The sequence below is a fragment of the Nicotiana tabacum genome, chromosome 19 (genome assembly GCF_000715075.1).
Source record: "Nicotiana tabacum cultivar K326 chromosome 19, ASM71507v2, whole genome shotgun sequence".
In the NCBI taxonomy this organism is placed as follows: Eukaryota; Viridiplantae; Streptophyta; class Magnoliopsida; order Solanales; family Solanaceae; genus Nicotiana; species Nicotiana tabacum.
In genome coordinates this window covers 143,932,129-143,950,836 of record NC_134098.1, presented here as the reverse complement: position 1 = coordinate 143,950,836, position 18,708 = coordinate 143,932,129, and the positions used below count along the sequence as shown (strand labels likewise).

General features: G+C 36.2%; 2 protein-coding genes across 5 annotated transcripts; one reads left to right on the top strand and one right to left on the bottom strand.

Moving 5' to 3' along the window:
- Nucleotides 1–304: 304 nt before the first annotated feature.
- On the bottom strand, nucleotides 305–1,608 carry LOC142173761 (uncharacterized). Its single transcript, XM_075239409.1, has 2 exons — nucleotides 738–1,608; nucleotides 305–417 (listed from the first exon to the last, which is right to left on the bottom strand). Exons 1-2 carry the CDS (start codon nucleotides 1,606–1,608, stop codon nucleotides 305–307), a joined length of 984 nt encoding a protein of 327 aa, XP_075095510.1.
- Nucleotides 1,609–5,517: 3,909 nt separating this feature from the next.
- Nucleotides 5,518–11,610, top strand: LOC107770526 (uncharacterized). 4 transcript variants are annotated; one of them, XM_075238805.1, is made up of 12 exons: nucleotides 5,518–6,219; nucleotides 7,429–7,985; nucleotides 8,068–8,157; nucleotides 8,260–8,499; nucleotides 9,251–9,472; nucleotides 9,547–9,844; nucleotides 9,927–10,237; nucleotides 10,390–10,499; nucleotides 10,586–10,689; nucleotides 10,810–10,886; nucleotides 10,976–11,069; nucleotides 11,259–11,610. In XM_075238805.1, the coding sequence occupies exons 1-11, from the start codon at nucleotides 5,955–5,957 to the stop codon at nucleotides 11,066–11,068; spliced, it is 2,367 nt and encodes a 788-aa protein (XP_075094906.1). In that variant the 5' UTR covers nucleotides 5,518–5,954; the 3' UTR covers nucleotide 11,069; nucleotides 11,259–11,610. The 4 variants fall into 4 exon arrangements, with proteins under 4 accessions (XP_075094906.1, XP_075094907.1, XP_075094904.1 ...); XM_075238806.1 differs by having other exon boundaries at nucleotides 11,212–11,610; XM_075238803.1 differs by having other exon boundaries at nucleotides 10,583–10,689.
- Nucleotides 11,611–18,708: the final 7,098 nt, after the last annotated feature.

Genomic DNA, 18,708 nt, shown 5'->3' with positions numbered 1-18,708 from the left:
GGGAGATGTCATTGTGTAAATTCCATGGAGGCTTGAATTTCCCTAGTATCATATTGACAACCAACAGTGAATTCATATCAAGGGTGAGGTTAATGCAGCTTTGATTGTAGCACCAAAGAATTCCTTTTAGTGCCGCTTGAACCTCCGAGTAGTTATTAGTTAAGAATTGGATAGGTGCGGCATAGGCCATTACCATTTGTCCATTTTTCTTCCTAATAACACCACCAATACCTGCTTTGCCCTTATTAACCATGTAACTTCCGTCTGTGTTCAGCTTCCATGCATCCCCTTCTGCATGTCCCATTTAACCATCAAACTTTGAATTTTTGGCCTGTATGCTTCTACAGCTTGACATACTTTGCTCCATGGCCATTCCCAATCCATTTGACTCTACTTTTTTCCCAAAGAGACCTTTGCCTGAAACAATACTTGTTGGCATATTCTGAAAGTTGATATTGATTTATTTTCATATTTCTTTCCACATCTTATCTTCCATAATTCCGAGCATATAATGATTGAGGTAATTTGTAGGAGAAATTTGTGGATGGAATTCTTTGCTTGCATGCTCCACCGTTGGTTTATGATGTTGAAAATTATGCTACTTTGTGGTTGGAATCCCAGAGGTGTAGCAATTGTTATCCATATCCTTTTTGATGTCTCGCTAGTAGCAAATAGGTGGTTTGTAGTTTCCTCTACTGGAGTCCCGCAACAACAACAATTAGAGATAGTGTTAATACCAATTTTTTGTAGCACTTCATTTAATGGTAACTTGTTTTTCAAAATTCTCCAAGTGTTGAAGGAGATTTTGAATGGTAGATCTTTGTTCCAGATTTTGGCTACTAATGGACTAGTTCCTCTTTTCGTTCTCAAGAGCTGGTATGCTGAGGAGCAAGTGAATGACCTTTTAGCATTAAGGGTATGATCTTTGATTCTTGGGTTTCCGATGTGCACATCATTTATTTGTTGAATAACTTTTGGGAAAACTGTGTCTTGCAGTCGCTCTATGTTCCATTTCCGGTCGCAGAGATACTCGCTAACCTTGATGTTACCCGGTTTATAGTTTGGATTAGCCAGCTGCTCGATAGAACCCGAGGAAGTCCATATGTCCCACCAAAATAAACTATTAGCAGAGTTAATTTTCCAAAGAATGTTATTCTCGGCCTTATCCCTTATTTCCAGTAGGTTCCTCCAAGAACTGGAGTCTTTAGAGTTGGTAACTTTGGATAGAGGATTGGACCTAGGGCAATATTTGGCATGTGAGATCTTGGTCCAAAGATTGTCTTCTATTATGAACCTCCACCATCTCTTGACCGCAAAAGAATTACATATATCTTGTAATTTCTTGAAACCAACTCCTCCTTCCTCTAGAGAGAAGCTCATATTATCCCAAGAACACCAATGATAACTCTTTTTGCCTTCCTTTTCTCCCCATAAATAATTAGACAAATACATTTCGATTTGTTTAATTATTGTTTTAGGAGGAGCCATAGCAGCCATGAGGTATAAAGTTTGTGATTGGAGAACATGATTGATAATGAAGGCTCTTCCTCCAAAGGAAAGTAATTTGCATTGCCAAGCACCAGCTTTGTTCAAGAGTTTGGTAGCCATGTCAAAGAAATAGCACACTTTTTTCCTTCCGATGTAGATAGGGCATCCTAAGTACGTGAAAGGAAACTCTGACTGTTTGAACCCTGTTCATCTTCTATTCTTTATGCTGGTTTTTTTGTCTCTAAAATTCTGTGTGAGAAAGAAACTCTTCTCTTTATTGATCTGTTGTCCAGAAGCATCTTGGTAGTCCTCCAACACATTCATCAATAGCCTTATTGACTTCCGGTCACCAGAAGAGAAAAGAATCAGGTCATCTGCATAACTAAAATGGTTTATTTTAGGTCCTTTGTTGCTCATGGAGAAGCCAATAAATTGGTTATTTCCATTTAGTCTGTTAAGGGCCTTAGTAAGAGATTCAACGGCTAAAATAAAAAGAGATGGGGATAAATGATCTCCCTGTTTTAAGCCTCTTGTAGACTTGAAGAAGCCGTATCGGGTGCCATTAATCAATATTGAGTACCAGTTGTGCGCAATAAGTCTGGGGATCAACTCAATGACTGGCTTAGAGACGTTCATTTTCCTAAGGACATTAGTGAGGAATCCCCAAGAAAGCTCATCATATGCCTTGGACATATCTAACTTCATGACGATGTTTCCACCTTTGTTCCATTTTCTGATCCCGTGAACAATCTCTTGAGCCAAGAAAATGTTCTCAGTGATGAGTCTTCCTTTGACAAAACCGGATTGATTGTCTTATATCGGTTTTGGGAGCAAATTTGCAATTCTCCTAGCAATAATTTTGGAAATAATCTTATTGGATACATTGCACATGCTAATTGGTCTCAATTGGGCAAAATTTGTAAGAGAGGTTACTTTAGGAATAAGGAAAAGATTTGTGTGAGTGAAGAATCTTAACAAGTCATCTCTTTTGAAGAACACTTTGACAAAATTACAGACCTCCTCTTTAATAATGTCCCATGAAGCTTGGCAGAAATGACCATTAAAACCATCAGGACCTGTGAAGCTATTGGGGTTAATGGAGAAGACAACATCTTTGATCGCATCCACCTCATGGATAGAGTGCATAAGATTGTTCTCCTCCTCTGATACTATGAGATCGATGCATTCCAGAATAGACAAGTCATTGTCACTAGGAGAGTGAGTAAATAAGTTGCTAAAGTGTTGTATTGCATCATTGGATATATCCTGATTGCCCTCTACCCAAACTTCTTGGTTGTTTTTAAATCTAGGTAAATGTGAACTTCTTCTTTTCTCGTTAACCACCCTGTAAAAGTATTTAGAGTTGGTGTCACCCTCATCTGCCCATGTAGTCCTTGCCTTTTGCCTGAGAATATCTTCTTGCATCTTGAGCCACTTAGTGTATTCTGCTTGAGCTTTATACAAGTCTTGTCTATTAGAATTGGTGTTGTTGGATTCGTAGGTCAACTACAACTCTCTAATATCATTTTCATTTGTTTTACATTAGTAAAAACAACACCAATGGACTCTTTAGGCCATTTGCTCAGTCCTTTCGCCACTACTTTGAGTTTTTGCTGTAGAATCTATTGGGAATTACCATGTACCTCTCTACCCCATATATCCTAATTAAGTGGTAGAATCTACCCTTCCACACTTAAGTGTGATTTTCACATATAGGCATTAGGCAACTCAAAACACTATGTGACCATCTAGCTTGTGGACCCCCTCCAAACTCCAAAGTAACTAGCTTTACAATAGCAAACAAAGTAGAAAACCACCCAGTTGGAGGACTCCTCCCTAGCCTTTACTACAATTTGGATTGATATAATTAAGTTGAAGAAAATTAAAAAATGGGTTAACATATGAAAGTAATTAAAGTCATTTGGTTTGGCTGGTCTAATTCTCAAGTTGGCAGTTGGGTTTGATCCAATCTTTGTGCCCCGTGCTTAGTTTGGCAAGTCTTCGCACTTTAACACCATTTAATTTAATTAATTGGATAAAGATCAGAAACCAAAGAAAGTACAAGGGTACTTACCCGCACCGGGTATTTACACCAATTCTATTTAAGTTAATCATATGAGGAAAGTTAAAGTTTATTAGGAGTCTTTTTTCAATAAATAATTTAAAAAAAGAAAAGAAAATAGAGCCATAATAAAAAAAAATTAGGGCTTCGTTTATGTCTTTGTTACAGTTCCGTCAATCTTCTTGAAAGATTTAGTTCATCAAATGTAAGGCTGTCATATTACTACCTCAATCGCCTACAACCAAAAAAAATTTGTTTACCCTGCTTCGTAAAGTATTTAAAACTCCAAAACCTGTGACATCTAACGCTAGAAAAGTAGAGTGAGAGGGATTTGATTTCTTGAGATTGGTACCAAGAGTATTTTTGGTGGAATAGAGTTTTGCTTCTTTGAACTTTTGATTCATTATGTATTATATTTTAATGGTCGGCCATCACTTAGTTTGAGCAAAATAGGAGAACTATAATTATTCCTCACAATTAATTAGCCAGTAAAAGTCATGTTACCAAAAATATAATTAGTGAAAAATATTGGCCACAAGAAATAAATGATTGTATTATAAAAAGGGAAATTTGTAAATGGCAATAAAGACATAATTATCGACTTCTTATCACTCCATAAGAATTATTGGAATATTTTTGCCACAAGAATCGATAAAAATGATTCACTATTTTTATTCACTCTACTTGCCGTTAAGAGCACAAGGGAATAATACGGTGATCAAATATAATTTTATATTATTAGTTAAGATCATGTATAAAATAAAACGCAGCGAACCATAGTTAAGCACTAACAATTGTAGTTAAATATAGTGACAAGTGCCATTTATTTATTTTCTTAGTATAAATATTCGATGCTGTAAGTTTTTACCGAAGTACAAGTGTGCGCGTGTGTTGGTTAGCAAGCAATGCATAAACTTTTCCAAAATTCTTGCTTGTTTTATGGAAAAACATTGTAAAAGACACTTTAAATGAATTTGATTAGTTAGGCAGAAACTAAATAGGTCAAAGTAATTTTAAAATTTATCTCTTTCTTTTTGTTTGTTATTATTTTTATTTCTAAATTTTTATTTTGGGTAGACGTTGACTTTGAATAATAAGAGATAAGGAGACGGAAGAAGTGATGACTTTTTGCAAAACTTGAATATGTACAAAATATATAAAGATTATCGTATAAATATTGTCATGCGACAAATATTAATATAATGATTGTTATGCAACAAAAAATAATGTAGAAATCATTACATAGTAAATAATTTAGTCTACTTAAATAGTTATATAATTATCGATGATTTTGATCAGACAGAAGTTGAGAGTAGTTCTCTAGCTCCCACTGAACTCTCCTCATCGGCTAAAACTTCCACTAATATTGAAAAGAGTGTAAATTTATCTCTAAGGATGGAAAGATCTTCCACAAAAAGAAGATATATGTCATTTGTACTCATCGCCAATCAACTACCACTATCTTAATCACAATTCCAGTTCCTCTAGGTCATCTCGGAACAACCCCGGGTTACAGACCTAGAAGTCAACTTTCTCGTATGAGCATTTGTTATATATATTAGTTCATGGAAGAGTGAAAGGGTCATCACTACTGAATATCCCCATAATCTTAGAAAGGTCGTATAAGGGTTCGCCGCATCTTTGCTATGCTTACGCACAAGCTTACCATTTTCGAAAGCTTCACAAAAGTCTTTATTTTTCATCTTTCTTTAATCGATCAATCAAATTCTTCGTATATAAAGCATATGAAGTATCTTACTAAAAAGCTTGATCTTAAATTCTTTTCCTCAACCCCGGATTATAAATAAAAAAATTGAAGCTTTCAAGTAGGAGATTCTAATACATTATATCGGCATCTACACTAACTTGAAAATCTTTCACTTATAGGTCTCCTACCGTTTCTTTGTGGTAAAGAAAGGGAAGGAAATCTTTTTTTTTTAAATCAATTGCCTGGAGGCTTGGGATTTGGTTTGGGTTCAGCTTCTGTTAGTCAAAATAAAATATCAGGTCGAGTCTTTCTTTCGTTCGGTTTCCAATGTTACACCTAAAGTGATATTTTCACCTTTAAATATTAATTGTTTAGTGTCCGGGGTATAATGTAATATTATAATATATAGACATGCATTGACATTCAGTAATATAGGTAAATAGTACAGTAGTATATAGAATTCCCTTTTCTTTTTTCTTTACCATTTTTTCTGTTTTATATATATAAAGCAAATTAGGGTTTCCAAAATTCCCAATCCTACTTTCTCGGGGTGCCTCTTCTATCTTCTGATATAATAAATATATTTCTACCACAATACAAATTCCTCAATCCATTCAGATCATTCTTAATTCAAGTCCCAAAAAGATCCAATTTTTAGGGTTTTCTCACAATTCTACCGGCGAATATTCCGAAACAATGCCTCCGAGAGCTGTAAAGAGGACGCCTACAGGATCCGGAACGAAACGGGGCGGCCGAACAAACCGAGGGACACCTAAGTCAAAGGAAAAACAACCGGTAGTGATGGCGGATGAACCGGTAAAAGTTGAGGTTTCTGCAGCGGAGGAGGAGAAGAAGCTGGAGCTGAAACAAGAATTGAAGGCGGAGCAACCGGTGGCCGAGGAGAAATCCGAGCTTGAAAAGCCGGTCAAAGCGGAACCGGAGGTGAAATCTGTGGAGAAGAGTAAGTATTAAAGTACTAATTTTTAGCAAATTGGTTTTTTATGAGCTTTCTAGATGAATTTTTGGTTGAGAGATTTAGATTTGCTTGTTTGTTAATGTGTGCAAATTTTCTCGGCCTATTATATTAAATTTCAATTAATTTTGTTTAATGAAATATATAAAGTTTAGTACTGAAGAATATTGTATTTTTCGGTGTCTCCTCTGTTATAGTAATTCCAATTCTTGTTAATTAATCACTACAAAGAATTTGACACAAAAAGATGTCGGTAGTCCTTTTTGTTCTAGTAATTTGACTTTTTTTGCTTATTAGTATAAAAAAAATATATTATTGAAAAATTATTGTTGTATAGGGACAAAAAGGCAGTTGCTTTTATGGGTGTGGTTCTCATAATCACAGCAAGCCTTTGGTGGAGATGCTAGAATAAATAAAAGAAAAAAAATGTCCAAGAAAGGGTGGTTATGGAGGAAGGTTCAGAAGTATATGGCCTTTCCTCTGTCAGAAAGAGGTCATTAGATGATATGGCCTGCTGAGTCTTAATTGATACATGTTCATCCAAATTTGTATTTTCTGCATTGGTGTTGGTTTCTTTGTTAGAGCCCGTATGAAGAAAGCTAAATCATGATGATTAGCCATTGTATGGGGATATTTTATCCCCCATAGCATTTTTTTGGGATACCAGTAGCATGTTTTTGTGTTGATCTTCTGTTTTTTTACATTGATTTATTTTGTAAATCCTTGCTGGGAGAATAGAATATACCTATTTAAGCTATAGGTGCATATGACAGTAAAGGAACCTGTGTCTTCCACCTCTATGAGCGAAAGGTTTGGTATCAGACTATCAGTTTGTTATTATAGAAAACTATAGAGAAAGTGTAGTTTCAGGATTCATTTGTAGTGGTGGATGGATCAAAGGATTGTTTATTCTTCAACAAAGGAGAAACAATGATGAAGGGTTACAGTGCCAAGGATAGATATGCTCTGGTGACCTTGGAACAGGAATCTTTCCTTTGAAATTCTTTCCTGTCCAGGGTTGTAAATCTCTTTTGGAGCATGTTTTCTTGATCAAGATATTGCTTTTATTTCTCTATATAGTTTCAAGTTCTTGACGGCTATCAGGACATACTGTGAATCTGGTTAAATGGGTCATTGGGCTAGATGCTTCTATTTTCAGTTTTTTCACTTGCCTGGATGGCTATTTTTTTATGGCAGCGGACGATGTGAAAGATTCTGATGAATATGAAAAAGGCGAGCGATTAGATTTGGATGATAATGATCCTGAATATGAACCCGAAGAGTATGGTGCTGTAGATTATGACGAGAGAGGAATTGAACATGAGGATGTTCAGGAAGAGGGTTATGAAATAGAGGAAGATCCCCAAGAGGGAGATGATGGTGAGGAGGAGGAGGAAGGAGACATGGTTGAAGATGACGTTGAAGATATGCACGAGGAAATTGAGGGTGAGGAAGATGGCGAGCATGCAGCAGGAGAGGAGCATGCAGAGATGGTTGATGCAGCTGAGGATGAAGAACATCATGAAGTTGTTAAAGAAAGACTTAAGAGGAAGGAATTTGAAGTTTTTGTTGGTGGCTTGGACAAGGATGCTACTGAGGATGATCTCAGGAAAGTTTTCAGTCAAGTTGGTGAGGTCACAGAAGTGAGACTCTTAATGAATCCTCAGACAAAGAAGAATAAAGGATTTGCATTCCTGCGTTTTGCAACAGTGGAACAAGCAAAACGAGCTTGTATTGAGCTGAAAAATCCAGTGGTACACTCTTGATTCTGTAGTTGTCATGGTCACTTATGTTTATTACTTGATAAAGCTTATTTCGTAACAACCCAAATTCCAGGTGAATGGCAAAAAATGTGGTGTTTCCCCAAGTCAGGACAGTGATACCCTATTTTTGGGTAACATATGCAAATCTTGGACAAAAGAAGCCGTAAGTAGACTCCAGAAAATTCACATTGTCATCAAACAATTGACTTTTTAGGTTCATAGAGTTGCTAAATTACTGTCTGATTTATGTTTACTTCCACTCCAGTTAAAAGAGAAGTTGAAGCATTATGGCGTTAATAATGTTGAGGATTTGACATTGGTTGAAGACACTAATAATGAGGGTATGAATCGAGGCTTTGCTTTTCTGGAGTTCTCTTCACGCTCAGAGGCCATGGATGCATTTAAACGTCTACAGAAGAGAGATATTGTGTTTGGAGTTGATAGGCCTGCCAAGGTTTCTTTTGCAGATTCATTCATTGACCCTGGAGATGAAATTATGGCACAGGTAAGCCTTTTGGACCCATTTATCTGCTTTTGAATAGGACTGTGGCCCTGGTTAAGTTTGGGCTAACATATCTTCAAATGGAGTCGAAGTTTGGCTAATATATCTTCCTAAGGGAATCGGTTGTGCTTACCTTCTTGGAGGAGCTTTGTCATTTTGCAATGGACTATATGTGGTATAACCTGTTTTGAAACTTGTCGTTGACATAGTTTATCCATTGATGGTTTACTTTCGACCCTCTTAATTTAGTACCTTATGCTGCAACTGGAAAGAAATATGGGTGAGACCAGTGATTGTACAGTTAGAGTGGATTAGTGTTCTCAGAAATCAGAATTACTGTTTTACAGTCTGAGGCTCCTCTTTATTTTTTGTCTCCTTTTTGTTGGGTTGGGTTGACAAGAGTGGGTTGCTCTAGTGGTGAGCACCCTCCACTTCCAACCAAGAGGTTGTGAGTTCGAGTCACCCCAAGAGCAAGGTGGGGAGTTCTTGGAGGGAGGGAGCCTAAGGTCTATCGGAAACAGCCTCTCTACCCCAGGGTAGGGGTAAGGTCTGCGTACAAACTACCTTCCCCATACCCCACTAGTGGGATTATACTGGGTTGTTGTTGTTGTCGGGTTGGGTGAGTAGAGTGTAGCTAATTGAGCTTGATTTTTTCTTTCCATGAAGGTGCTCTTCTGATGATGTAGCTTTAATGTAGATCTTGCAGAGCAGGAATTAGATATTTGACCATTAATGATTTGTGTATTGATTTCAGGTTAAAACAGTTTTTATTGATGGTCTTTCTGCATCTTGGGATGAGGATCGTGTGAGGGATCTTCTTAAAGAATATGGCAATATTGAAAAAATTGAGCTAGCCCGTAATATGCCTTCAGCCAAGAGAAAGGATTTTGGATTTGTCAGTTTTGACACTCATGAAGCTGCAGTTATTTGTGCTAAAAGCATTAATAATGAAGAGTTGGGTGAAGGAGATAAGAAGGTCTGTTTTTTATCTTGAAGTTGTATCTGAACATGTCATGCTTGTGTGTGCCTTCTTATAATTGTATATTCCAGGTTAAAGTTAGGGCCAGATTATCAAGGCCCCTTCAGAGAGGAAGAGGGAGATATGGTGCACGTGATCTGCGACCTCGACATGGGTTGATGCGTGGTCCTCGTGCTCCATGGGGTCGTCCAGTCCCACATAGACTCCCTGTTTGTGGATCTAGAGTTAGTACACGTGTCCCCCCCCTTGCTGATCGTAGTTTCAAACGACCTGCCGCAATGAGGGATAGGCGACCGGTTATGGTTGTGGCTCCTAGGGGCAGACCTGTGGCTCCATTATCGAGCAGGTCTTATGACCGGAGACCACCTGGTATGGGATCAGTTCTGAACTTTTATTTTGTTCTGCTGTTTCTGCTCTACTTTCTTTCTAGATAACTAAAACTGAATTGCAGTTCACTCGTACCCAAAGAGTAAGAGGGAGTATGCACGGCATGAGGAAATTCCTCCCCCTAGAAGCAGAGCCGCAGTGGACTATCCTTCTAGGTTTCCTTCCGACAGACGCAGCTCCTACAGGGATGAATATTCCTCTCGTAGCTCAGGTTACCCTGATTTTCCAAGAGGTACTGCTCGCACAGCAACAAGGAGAGCTTATGTTGATGATGGATATGAAGAACGGTATGAAAGGCCTACTCCTGCTTATCGCGAGGGGCGAGGTAGGGAATATGACTCCATGTCTGGCTCCAAACGTCCATACAGTTCACTGGTATGTAGTCTCCACCTGAATGTCAGATATTATTTAATACAGTGAGTTACCATTATAAAAAAGTTATTTAATACAGTGGGATGTTGATTTTTGTAACTTTCTTAAACTGCTTAAGATGTAAGATCTGATTTAGTGTCTATTCCACATGTTAGGATGAGGTCCCTCCCCGCTATGCTGAAGCAGGAGTCCGCACTTCTCGTTCTCGTTTGGATTATGAACTTGGTGGTGCGAGTGGCACACAGTATGGGGATTATAGTGACAGGTGTGCTGCTTTTGTAATTGAGATGATAATTGTTAACTCCCTTGCAATTTTGAGTGTTATACTGATTTCCTATTACTGAATAGCAGTAGGTTAGGGAGATCAAATCTTGGATATAGTGGCAGCCGGAGTTCCCTTTCTGGTCAAGATTCTCATGGAATGTATAGCAGTCGTCAAGGAGGCTATGGCGGAGGTGAGTTGTTAGTGTTCTTTGTAAAACCTTGGTGCTCATGTGAACTGTTTTAGGTTTACAGTGGTATTATAGGGTTGACTATGGATAATTTTCTTAAATTCTTTTTTTGAGGGTTTACAGGCTCTTATGGGGGCAGTGATGTCAGTGGAATGTATTCATCTGGCTATGGTGGCGATTACGTGTCTCGTGGCAGTGATGTATGCTTCATTTTGATGATTATTTGGCTGGAGCTTTTGTGTTTACTGCTGATCACCATATTTACGTTCTACTTTCTCGAAATTTTCAGGTTGGTGGTAGCTCTTATTCATCAGCCTATTCCAGTCGTGGCATGGGTGGTAGTGGTTATATGGGTAGTGGTGGTTCTGGATCTTATTACTAAGGTATGTCGCATGTTTAAAGCTGTCTTATTTGATAGGTTTTTTCATTCTTATGAGTTGAGGATCTTACTGCATGATCATTCTTTCTCTGTGGGGAAGGGGGAGTTAGAAAGTTTATACTTATGTTTCTTCATAAGAGCTGCAGTTGAAGATGAGGAGCATTCAGTCACCACAAGTTTGTTTATGGTACAGATTTGAGTTGGACAAAGAGACTGCACTTGGATGTGTATATCTGGAAGCTCTATGCAATGAGATCCCACTGGAAGAAGCTGAGTTAATCTGTTATTTGTAGCCTCATTGTATAAGTAGGACAAGAATATCTAAGTTTTAGGTTGTGTTGCTCCAGAGCATGTTGGATTCTACTGTGGGGAAAAGTGACATCTGTTCCTTTCCTGCTGTAAGGAAAATTAAGCCTCTTTTAGAGTAAACACACACTGGTGTTTAAACATGCAATATTTTGTTATGGTATCTCCATGTAACAATTTACTGGAATAATGGAGGAGGTATGCTGCATGATTATTTCAAGAGCAAATGATTCATGAAAGTGCAAGTTACCTATTATCTGGTTAAGATCCTCTGGATATATTGCATTGAGGATAGTCTCTGACAGTATTCTATCCAGTTTGATATTCTCCACACAAAGTTAACCTTCTGGACTGCTAGGGAATGCATAGTGTCAATAAAGAGATTTGTTTATGTTATCAAAATATCCCGTATTTTATTTAACTAATGGATTGACAAGCCTTCCAAAGTATCATCAAGATTGTTTCTGAAGGTGCGGGATTATGATTTCTTAAGGGAAAATTCGATTAGATATGCTTGGCAGATTATGCTTGGCAGATTATGCTATGCAATCTTGAAGCAAAAAGAATAAAGTCATTTGTTTGTTTGTTAGTTGCTCAATTTACAAGACCAAAATTTGTGCTTGAGCAGAAAGAAAGAAATTGATTTGTGATGTGTGTTCGCCAACCCCTTAATTGTGAATCCTCGATGCTTGTTTTCTTGGTGCTTCTATTTTGTTGCTATAGTCCTGGATTGTGAGATGCTACATAAGTTCTTATCATTGGGCATAAAATATTGTTGCCTGGTGCCTCAACACCTCCCAGCTCTGGAACTATTATGCTTTCAGTTGTTGTACCTTTCGTGAGCTGAAGTTGATTTTAATAGAGATAACTGAGAACTAGAGATGCAATAAGTTGGTCATTCTTATATGCGCGAGGACAAAGGAATCTGAAGATTTGCACTGTGCTGCTTGAGTTTGTTTTCTTCTTTCATTACTGGAAGCTCTCTAATTTAGTAGCTCCGTTGTGAATAGGATGATCACACCCTTGGAAAAGAAATGTAGTTTAAAATTACCAAAGGGGATCAGGGTATATTTTTTACTAAGATGAAGTGGTAGTTTTATAGGTTCTGCTGTCGAGGGAATGCGACAATTCATGAAACTGCTAGTCTCGTTACTTGTAGAACGGTAAAGGGTCCGAGAGTTTTATAACTTAGTACTAGCTAATGGCACCGGATATTAGGGCAGCTTTCTTTGCTTGTGCAATTGCATTTGTTAACTGATTTTGATGTTACAGTTGCAGGCTTGCTTCAGCTGGGTGCACTTTTCTTCTTCCTTTTGTTTATTTTATCTTTTTGGTAGCTTCGAACATTATTCTTGTACAGTGTTTCCTAGTGTGAGCGTACTTTCAGATACATACATACGCATTGAGATCAGGTTTTTGTAATCAGTAGCATTACGATAATGATGAAAGCTAAAAGCTGTTCTTGCATTTCAACTTTTGTTTAAACTTTCTTGGATGTGCTTGTTTACCCACTGTTGGGCACCCTATTTGTATTTAAGAACATAGTTGGAAAAAAAGATGCAGTTAATTCCCGATCAAAGAAGATTCTGGTCTCTGGTAAACAACTTAAGACATTTTGTCTCTGTTGTGGATTGTGTTTAGGCTAATTTCGCACAGGAAGAAGAGCTTGGGTCGGACTTTGATAATTTGGTTTTGAGTTGTGAAACATAGATTACCAACTGCAGAAACTGTTAGGAGCTTGGGTCAGATTTGGGCGGGTTAAAATGGGTTGGGCGCTCAATCCGCCCATATTTCATGCGGGTCAAAAAGGGGTTGGGTGTCAAATGGGCGGGTTGAATATGGGTTAACCCATATTATATAAGTGTAATATTTTTTTAAGTGTAATTTATAATTTTCTTTTTGCTCAGATTATTTAGTGACATAATCTTAGTTGGAATAATATATACTCTTCTTTATTAAATTTATTCAAATTTGACTATTGTAAACTTAAGTTACTCTTTTGCAAAAATATGACAATTCTCATTTTAGGAAGAAAATCTGCTTAATGCACTTCAAGCAATAATTACTAATAATAAATGATTCTGTGCATTTTTCACCTTGTTCATATATTGTCTGCAATCCAATATAAGACTAAACAAATACTTTTTTTTTAAATCAAACTATTTTTTCTATATCATCATAAAAAAAGTATTTTTTTTGGTTGAAACGAAAGAAAATAATTTTTTAAATTCATGAAAAGAAAATACTTATTTTGTTGAAATGAAAAAGAAAGTACTCTATTTATAATATGAAAAGAAAGTACTCATAATAATATATCTATGAGTGAGTGGAGGTTGGGATGGTAGAGGTGGGTGGTTTGGGGGTGGGGGTGGGTGAAAAACTATACAAATTTGTTTCTACTTCTTAAACTATTTTTGGTATTTAAGTATACATCTGGAAAGAACAAGAATGCTAAACAATAGCAAACCGTACTTACAATATTTAGAAGGAAAAAGAAAAAAGAAAAGAAATACTCACACGGTCAACTATAGTGAGAAGAAACTTACGAAGGAAGATGAGTTGGAACACCTTTATAGCATTTTCAGTTTAAAAAATGATATCATGTATTTTGAGTGAGCAAAAGTTGGAAGATAACCCAATAGGCAAACCCATATTTTACCCATGAATACATATTTCTACGAGTTGAAGCCCAAATTTTACCCATGAATACATATTTCTACGAGTTGAATCCCAAATTTTACCCAATTTAAGTGTCACTCATAACCCACTAAAAAATAAGCGGATTGGACGGTTTGACAAAATATGAGCTCATTTTGCAATCACTACTTACAATATAATTTACGTCGCACTGAGTCGTGTAAGTTCTAGAAAAACTGCAAAAGTGTTTAAAATACTGTCGTTCGAGATTATATTTTGTGTTTCAATGTATATACTAGAAAAATAAAAAGTGTTTAACATCATGTTCCTGCCTCGGTCGAGATTATTGTATGACCTAAAATTTAGATGTAGGTTCTTATAATTAGGCTTATAGAGAAAAAGGATTAATCTAAGTCAATATTAATATCCAAACGACAGATCTAGCGTGTTTATGAAGAGTACCAAACATATGATGTTAGATAGTTGTATCTTAGCATAATAATGAAGCAATAAATGATTCAAGAACGTGAGAGATAGCAATAAATGATAATAAAAGGCATTTAAGTAAATAATAGAACAAGGTTCACCCGACATGAGTAAGATTTTTTCACTGATTCCTCTGACAACGATGGATAATGATAGGCACTTGAATATTCCGATTCTTTTTGGATCGGGAGAGAAAAATAGAAAAAGAGATGTAAAAGCAAACTTTGTATGTATATGATAAAGAGAGAGAATCTTTAGAGAATGTCAATATTGTTGTTTACAAAAGTGTTCAATCCACTTTCTAGAACTATATCTCATCCTATTTATAAGGGTACACGGGCCTCAAAACCCTAGATAGTATAATAGAGGGGAATATTTATTAGGATATTCTCTAAGGAATCTAAATCTTCAAGTTATCCGTTACTGCACCTTGAGGACGGATACTCGTCTGCGTCTTCATTTTCTATTAAGCTACCTTGATCTCGACGACAACCTGCCTTCGTTATATGACCTCGACCTTTTGATACGTTGTAATGCCAACATATATCAGCCTCCGAAGGTTATTATATCCATTGACCATGCCAAAATATGTGATGTGAAGCAGAGACAGATCTAAGATTGGATGGATACGGGTGCCACTGTATTTAAGGCAAACTTACCACTAGTGGAGGAGGTTACATTTGGCCGGTTCACTCTGCTTAATTCGATTCGGTTCAATCCATTTTAAATTAATTCAGTTCACTTTATAAGATTTTTGTGCATAGATAAATATATGATAGTCAAACAAAGAATATTTAGTCATATATTTGAAATCAAGGAAAAAAATAACATTAGATGAATAAAAATAATAATTAAAATCATATTTCAAATAAATTTTTTTGAGATGTAGAAAAAGAAAACAGAAGCAAAATCTAATTTTATAATTTAAATAAATACTAAAAATGGGGTTGTATAAAGAGAGGAAAGATAAAAAAAAAAAATACGAAAAAGAAAATAAAAGAAATGAGAATGGAAAAGGGAACAAGTAGAGGAAAAGTAATATTGAATTGCATGAGAAAAAATATTTGGTTATTTATTTGAAATAAAAGAAAAAAATAACATTAGATGGATTAAAATAATAATTAAATCATATTAAAACAAAATTTTGAGATGTAGAAAAAGAAGCACAAATTTAATTTTATAATTTAAATAAATAAAAAGTTGGGGTTGTATAAAGAGAAAAAATACAAAGATGAAGAAAATAAGAGAAATTAAGAAAAAGAGAATTGAAAAAAGGAACACGTAGAGAAAAATAATACTCCCTCCGGTCCACAATAAGTTATTTTTGGATGTTTTCACATAGATTAAAAAATTCACCTTTTAATATTAATTAGCAATAAAATTGACCATATTAACCTTTACTATCTCTTCACATAAACACTCCTAACACATACTCCAACACTATTTACTCCAAGTGCAATGTAGGAAAAAGATAATTCATTCATTCTTGAAATCTGAAAAAATCAGATATTTTGGACCGCAAGAAAAAGCCAAAAAATCACTTATTGTGGACCGGGGGGAGTATGTATTAAATTGAGTTGAGTGCAGCTAGAGTCGAAGTTGGGTCTTGAAGCTGGCATTTTAGAAGTTGGGTCTTGAAGCTGGCATTTCAGGACTTTGACCATGGCACCTATAGTCACATTATTACTTGGGATGCCAATGCTTATTTATGTATCTTTTGTACGAGAAATACTAGTACATACATGTAATTCCATCCGAGCAACCAGGTGACGTACCACCCTATATCCCCTACATAGATCTGCCCCTGGCGTGGAGTTTTTTTGTCCATACAATTATATTTTGTATTTGAATGTATATTGTTTTTTCGAGTATAGTGTTGTCTTTTATTAAAATAACTACATTAGCTCCATATTCAAGTGTATCTACGTCCAACTCAATCAAATGTTAATGTTGTTGGGTTAAGCTTGGTTTAGCTTAAAAGAGGGTGAATGAAAAATGGAGGAAAAATGAAATATTTGAGTTTTCCTCCTTGCCAAAGGAACATTGTCCCATATTGGAGGAGGAAAAGACTTTTGATGGGTATATATATAATTGTTCTTCTTCTAATTCTTAAAAAGTTACGAAGAAGGTAAGCCTCGCGCCGTCGTCGCTCGCTCGCTTGTATCGGCTTCGGATTTGGTGATTGATTGATTAATTTTTTGGACCAAATTTATATTTGTTAATATTAAGATTAACATAATATTATTTTAATCCAAATTAGCTGATTTGCTACCGTTCATTGTGTTCGCTGAAACACTCAGGTTTGAAGTACCGCTACCCTACTGTGTAATCTGTTCTATCGTGTAAGGAAATAATCCACAATCTCGCGTACTAAGAGGGGATTAAGTTCCTTAAGGAAACACTGTGAATTCAGTGGGCTCAGATTAAATTCTGTTTCTTCTACATTTCTGTTTATACATTGTTTTCTTCTCCAGAATTATTTTACAACTACAGTCTATTAACAAGCTTAAGGAACTTAATTTTATATACTGTATTTGTGTTATACATATTGTTCCGGAGACTAAAACCTGTGTGGTTTTTTAGTCCCATTTTGGAGATTAAAGGCTTCGCGATTTTCTACTCCATTTGTTTACTTTAACGTATAGTCTGTTTTTGATTTACTTTATGTTATTTGGAGATTAAAATCCTAGAGATTTTCTACTCCATTGGAGATTAAAATCTACGTGATTTTCTACTCCAGTTTTATTCGGTTTGAAGATATAAAAACTTCTCCGTATATTAAACGTTTGTTTGTGCCATTCTTTTAAAGAAAATGACGACTGAGAACGAAAATTAGACTGTTCCTATGGTGATTGCCAATGTATCGACAAGCCGAACAACACCGGCAAAAAATCCCAAAAAAAAATTTTGGAATTGATTTCAAGCGGTGGCATCAGAAAATATTCTTCTACTTTATGAATTTAAGTCTAGAGAAGTTCATTAAGGAAGATGTTCCTGTTCTGCCTGATGAAACTCCAGACAATGAACGCTTTCTTATGATTGAGGCGTGGAAGCATTCTGATTTTTTATGCAAGAATTACATTATTAACGGACTGGAGGACGATATGTATAACGTCTATAGTAATGTGGAGATGTCAAAGGAACTGTGGATTGCGCTTGAAAAGAAATACAAAACTGAAGATGTCAGGTTGAAGAAATTTGTTGCCGCTAAATTTTTGGACTATAAAATGGTAGATAGCAAGTCTGTTATTACCCAAATCCAGGAATTGCAAGTGATTATTCACGATCTCCTTGCTGAAGGTATTAGTCGAATTAATACTTATGTTGAAAGTATTAATTATATTATTATTACTAACAGAATTTCCATTGAAGGTATCGTCATCAATGAAGCATTCCAAGTTTCAACGATGATTGAGAAGTTGCCTCCTTTGTGGAAGGACTTCAAAAATTACTTGAAACACAAATGCAAGGATATGTCGCTTGAAGATCTCATTGTTCGGTTGAGAATCGAAGAAGACAACAAAGTTGCTGAAAAGAAAGGTCGTGGAAACTCAATTATAATGGGAGGAAACATTGTTGAGGATGCTCCTCAAAATAATAGAAAGAGGAAGAAGGCTTTTGGACCAAAAAGCAACCCAAGCAAGAAGCGGTTCAAAGAAAATTGCTACAACTGTGGGAAAGCTGGACACAAATTTGCAGATTGTCGTGCTCCAAGGAAAGACAAGAAGAAGGGTCAACCAAACATAGTTGAAAAGCACAAGTATATTGATGACTTGTGTGCTATGCTGTCTGAATGTAATCTGGTGGGAAATCCTAAGGAATTGTGGATTGATTCTGGAGCCACTCGCCATGTATGTGCTGTTAGAGAAGCATTTGCTACATATGCTCCCGTTGGACCCGAAGAGACGCTTTCTATGGGAAATTCTGCAACGGCCAAGATTGAAGGATGTGGCATGATATTTCTGAAAATTACCTCTGGCAAGGTGGTGACTCTGAACAACGTCCTTCATGTTTCTGAAATTAGGAAGAACTTAGTGGGTGTTTGGACATAAGAATTGTAAAATTCCAAAACAAAAGTGAAAAAAGTTTTCAAGTGAAAATGATATTTGAAAATTAGAGTTGTGTTTGGACATGGATATAATTTTTGGTTGTTTTTGAAGTTTTGTGAGTAATCTGAGTGAAAATTTTGAAAAATAACTTTTTGAAGTTTTTCA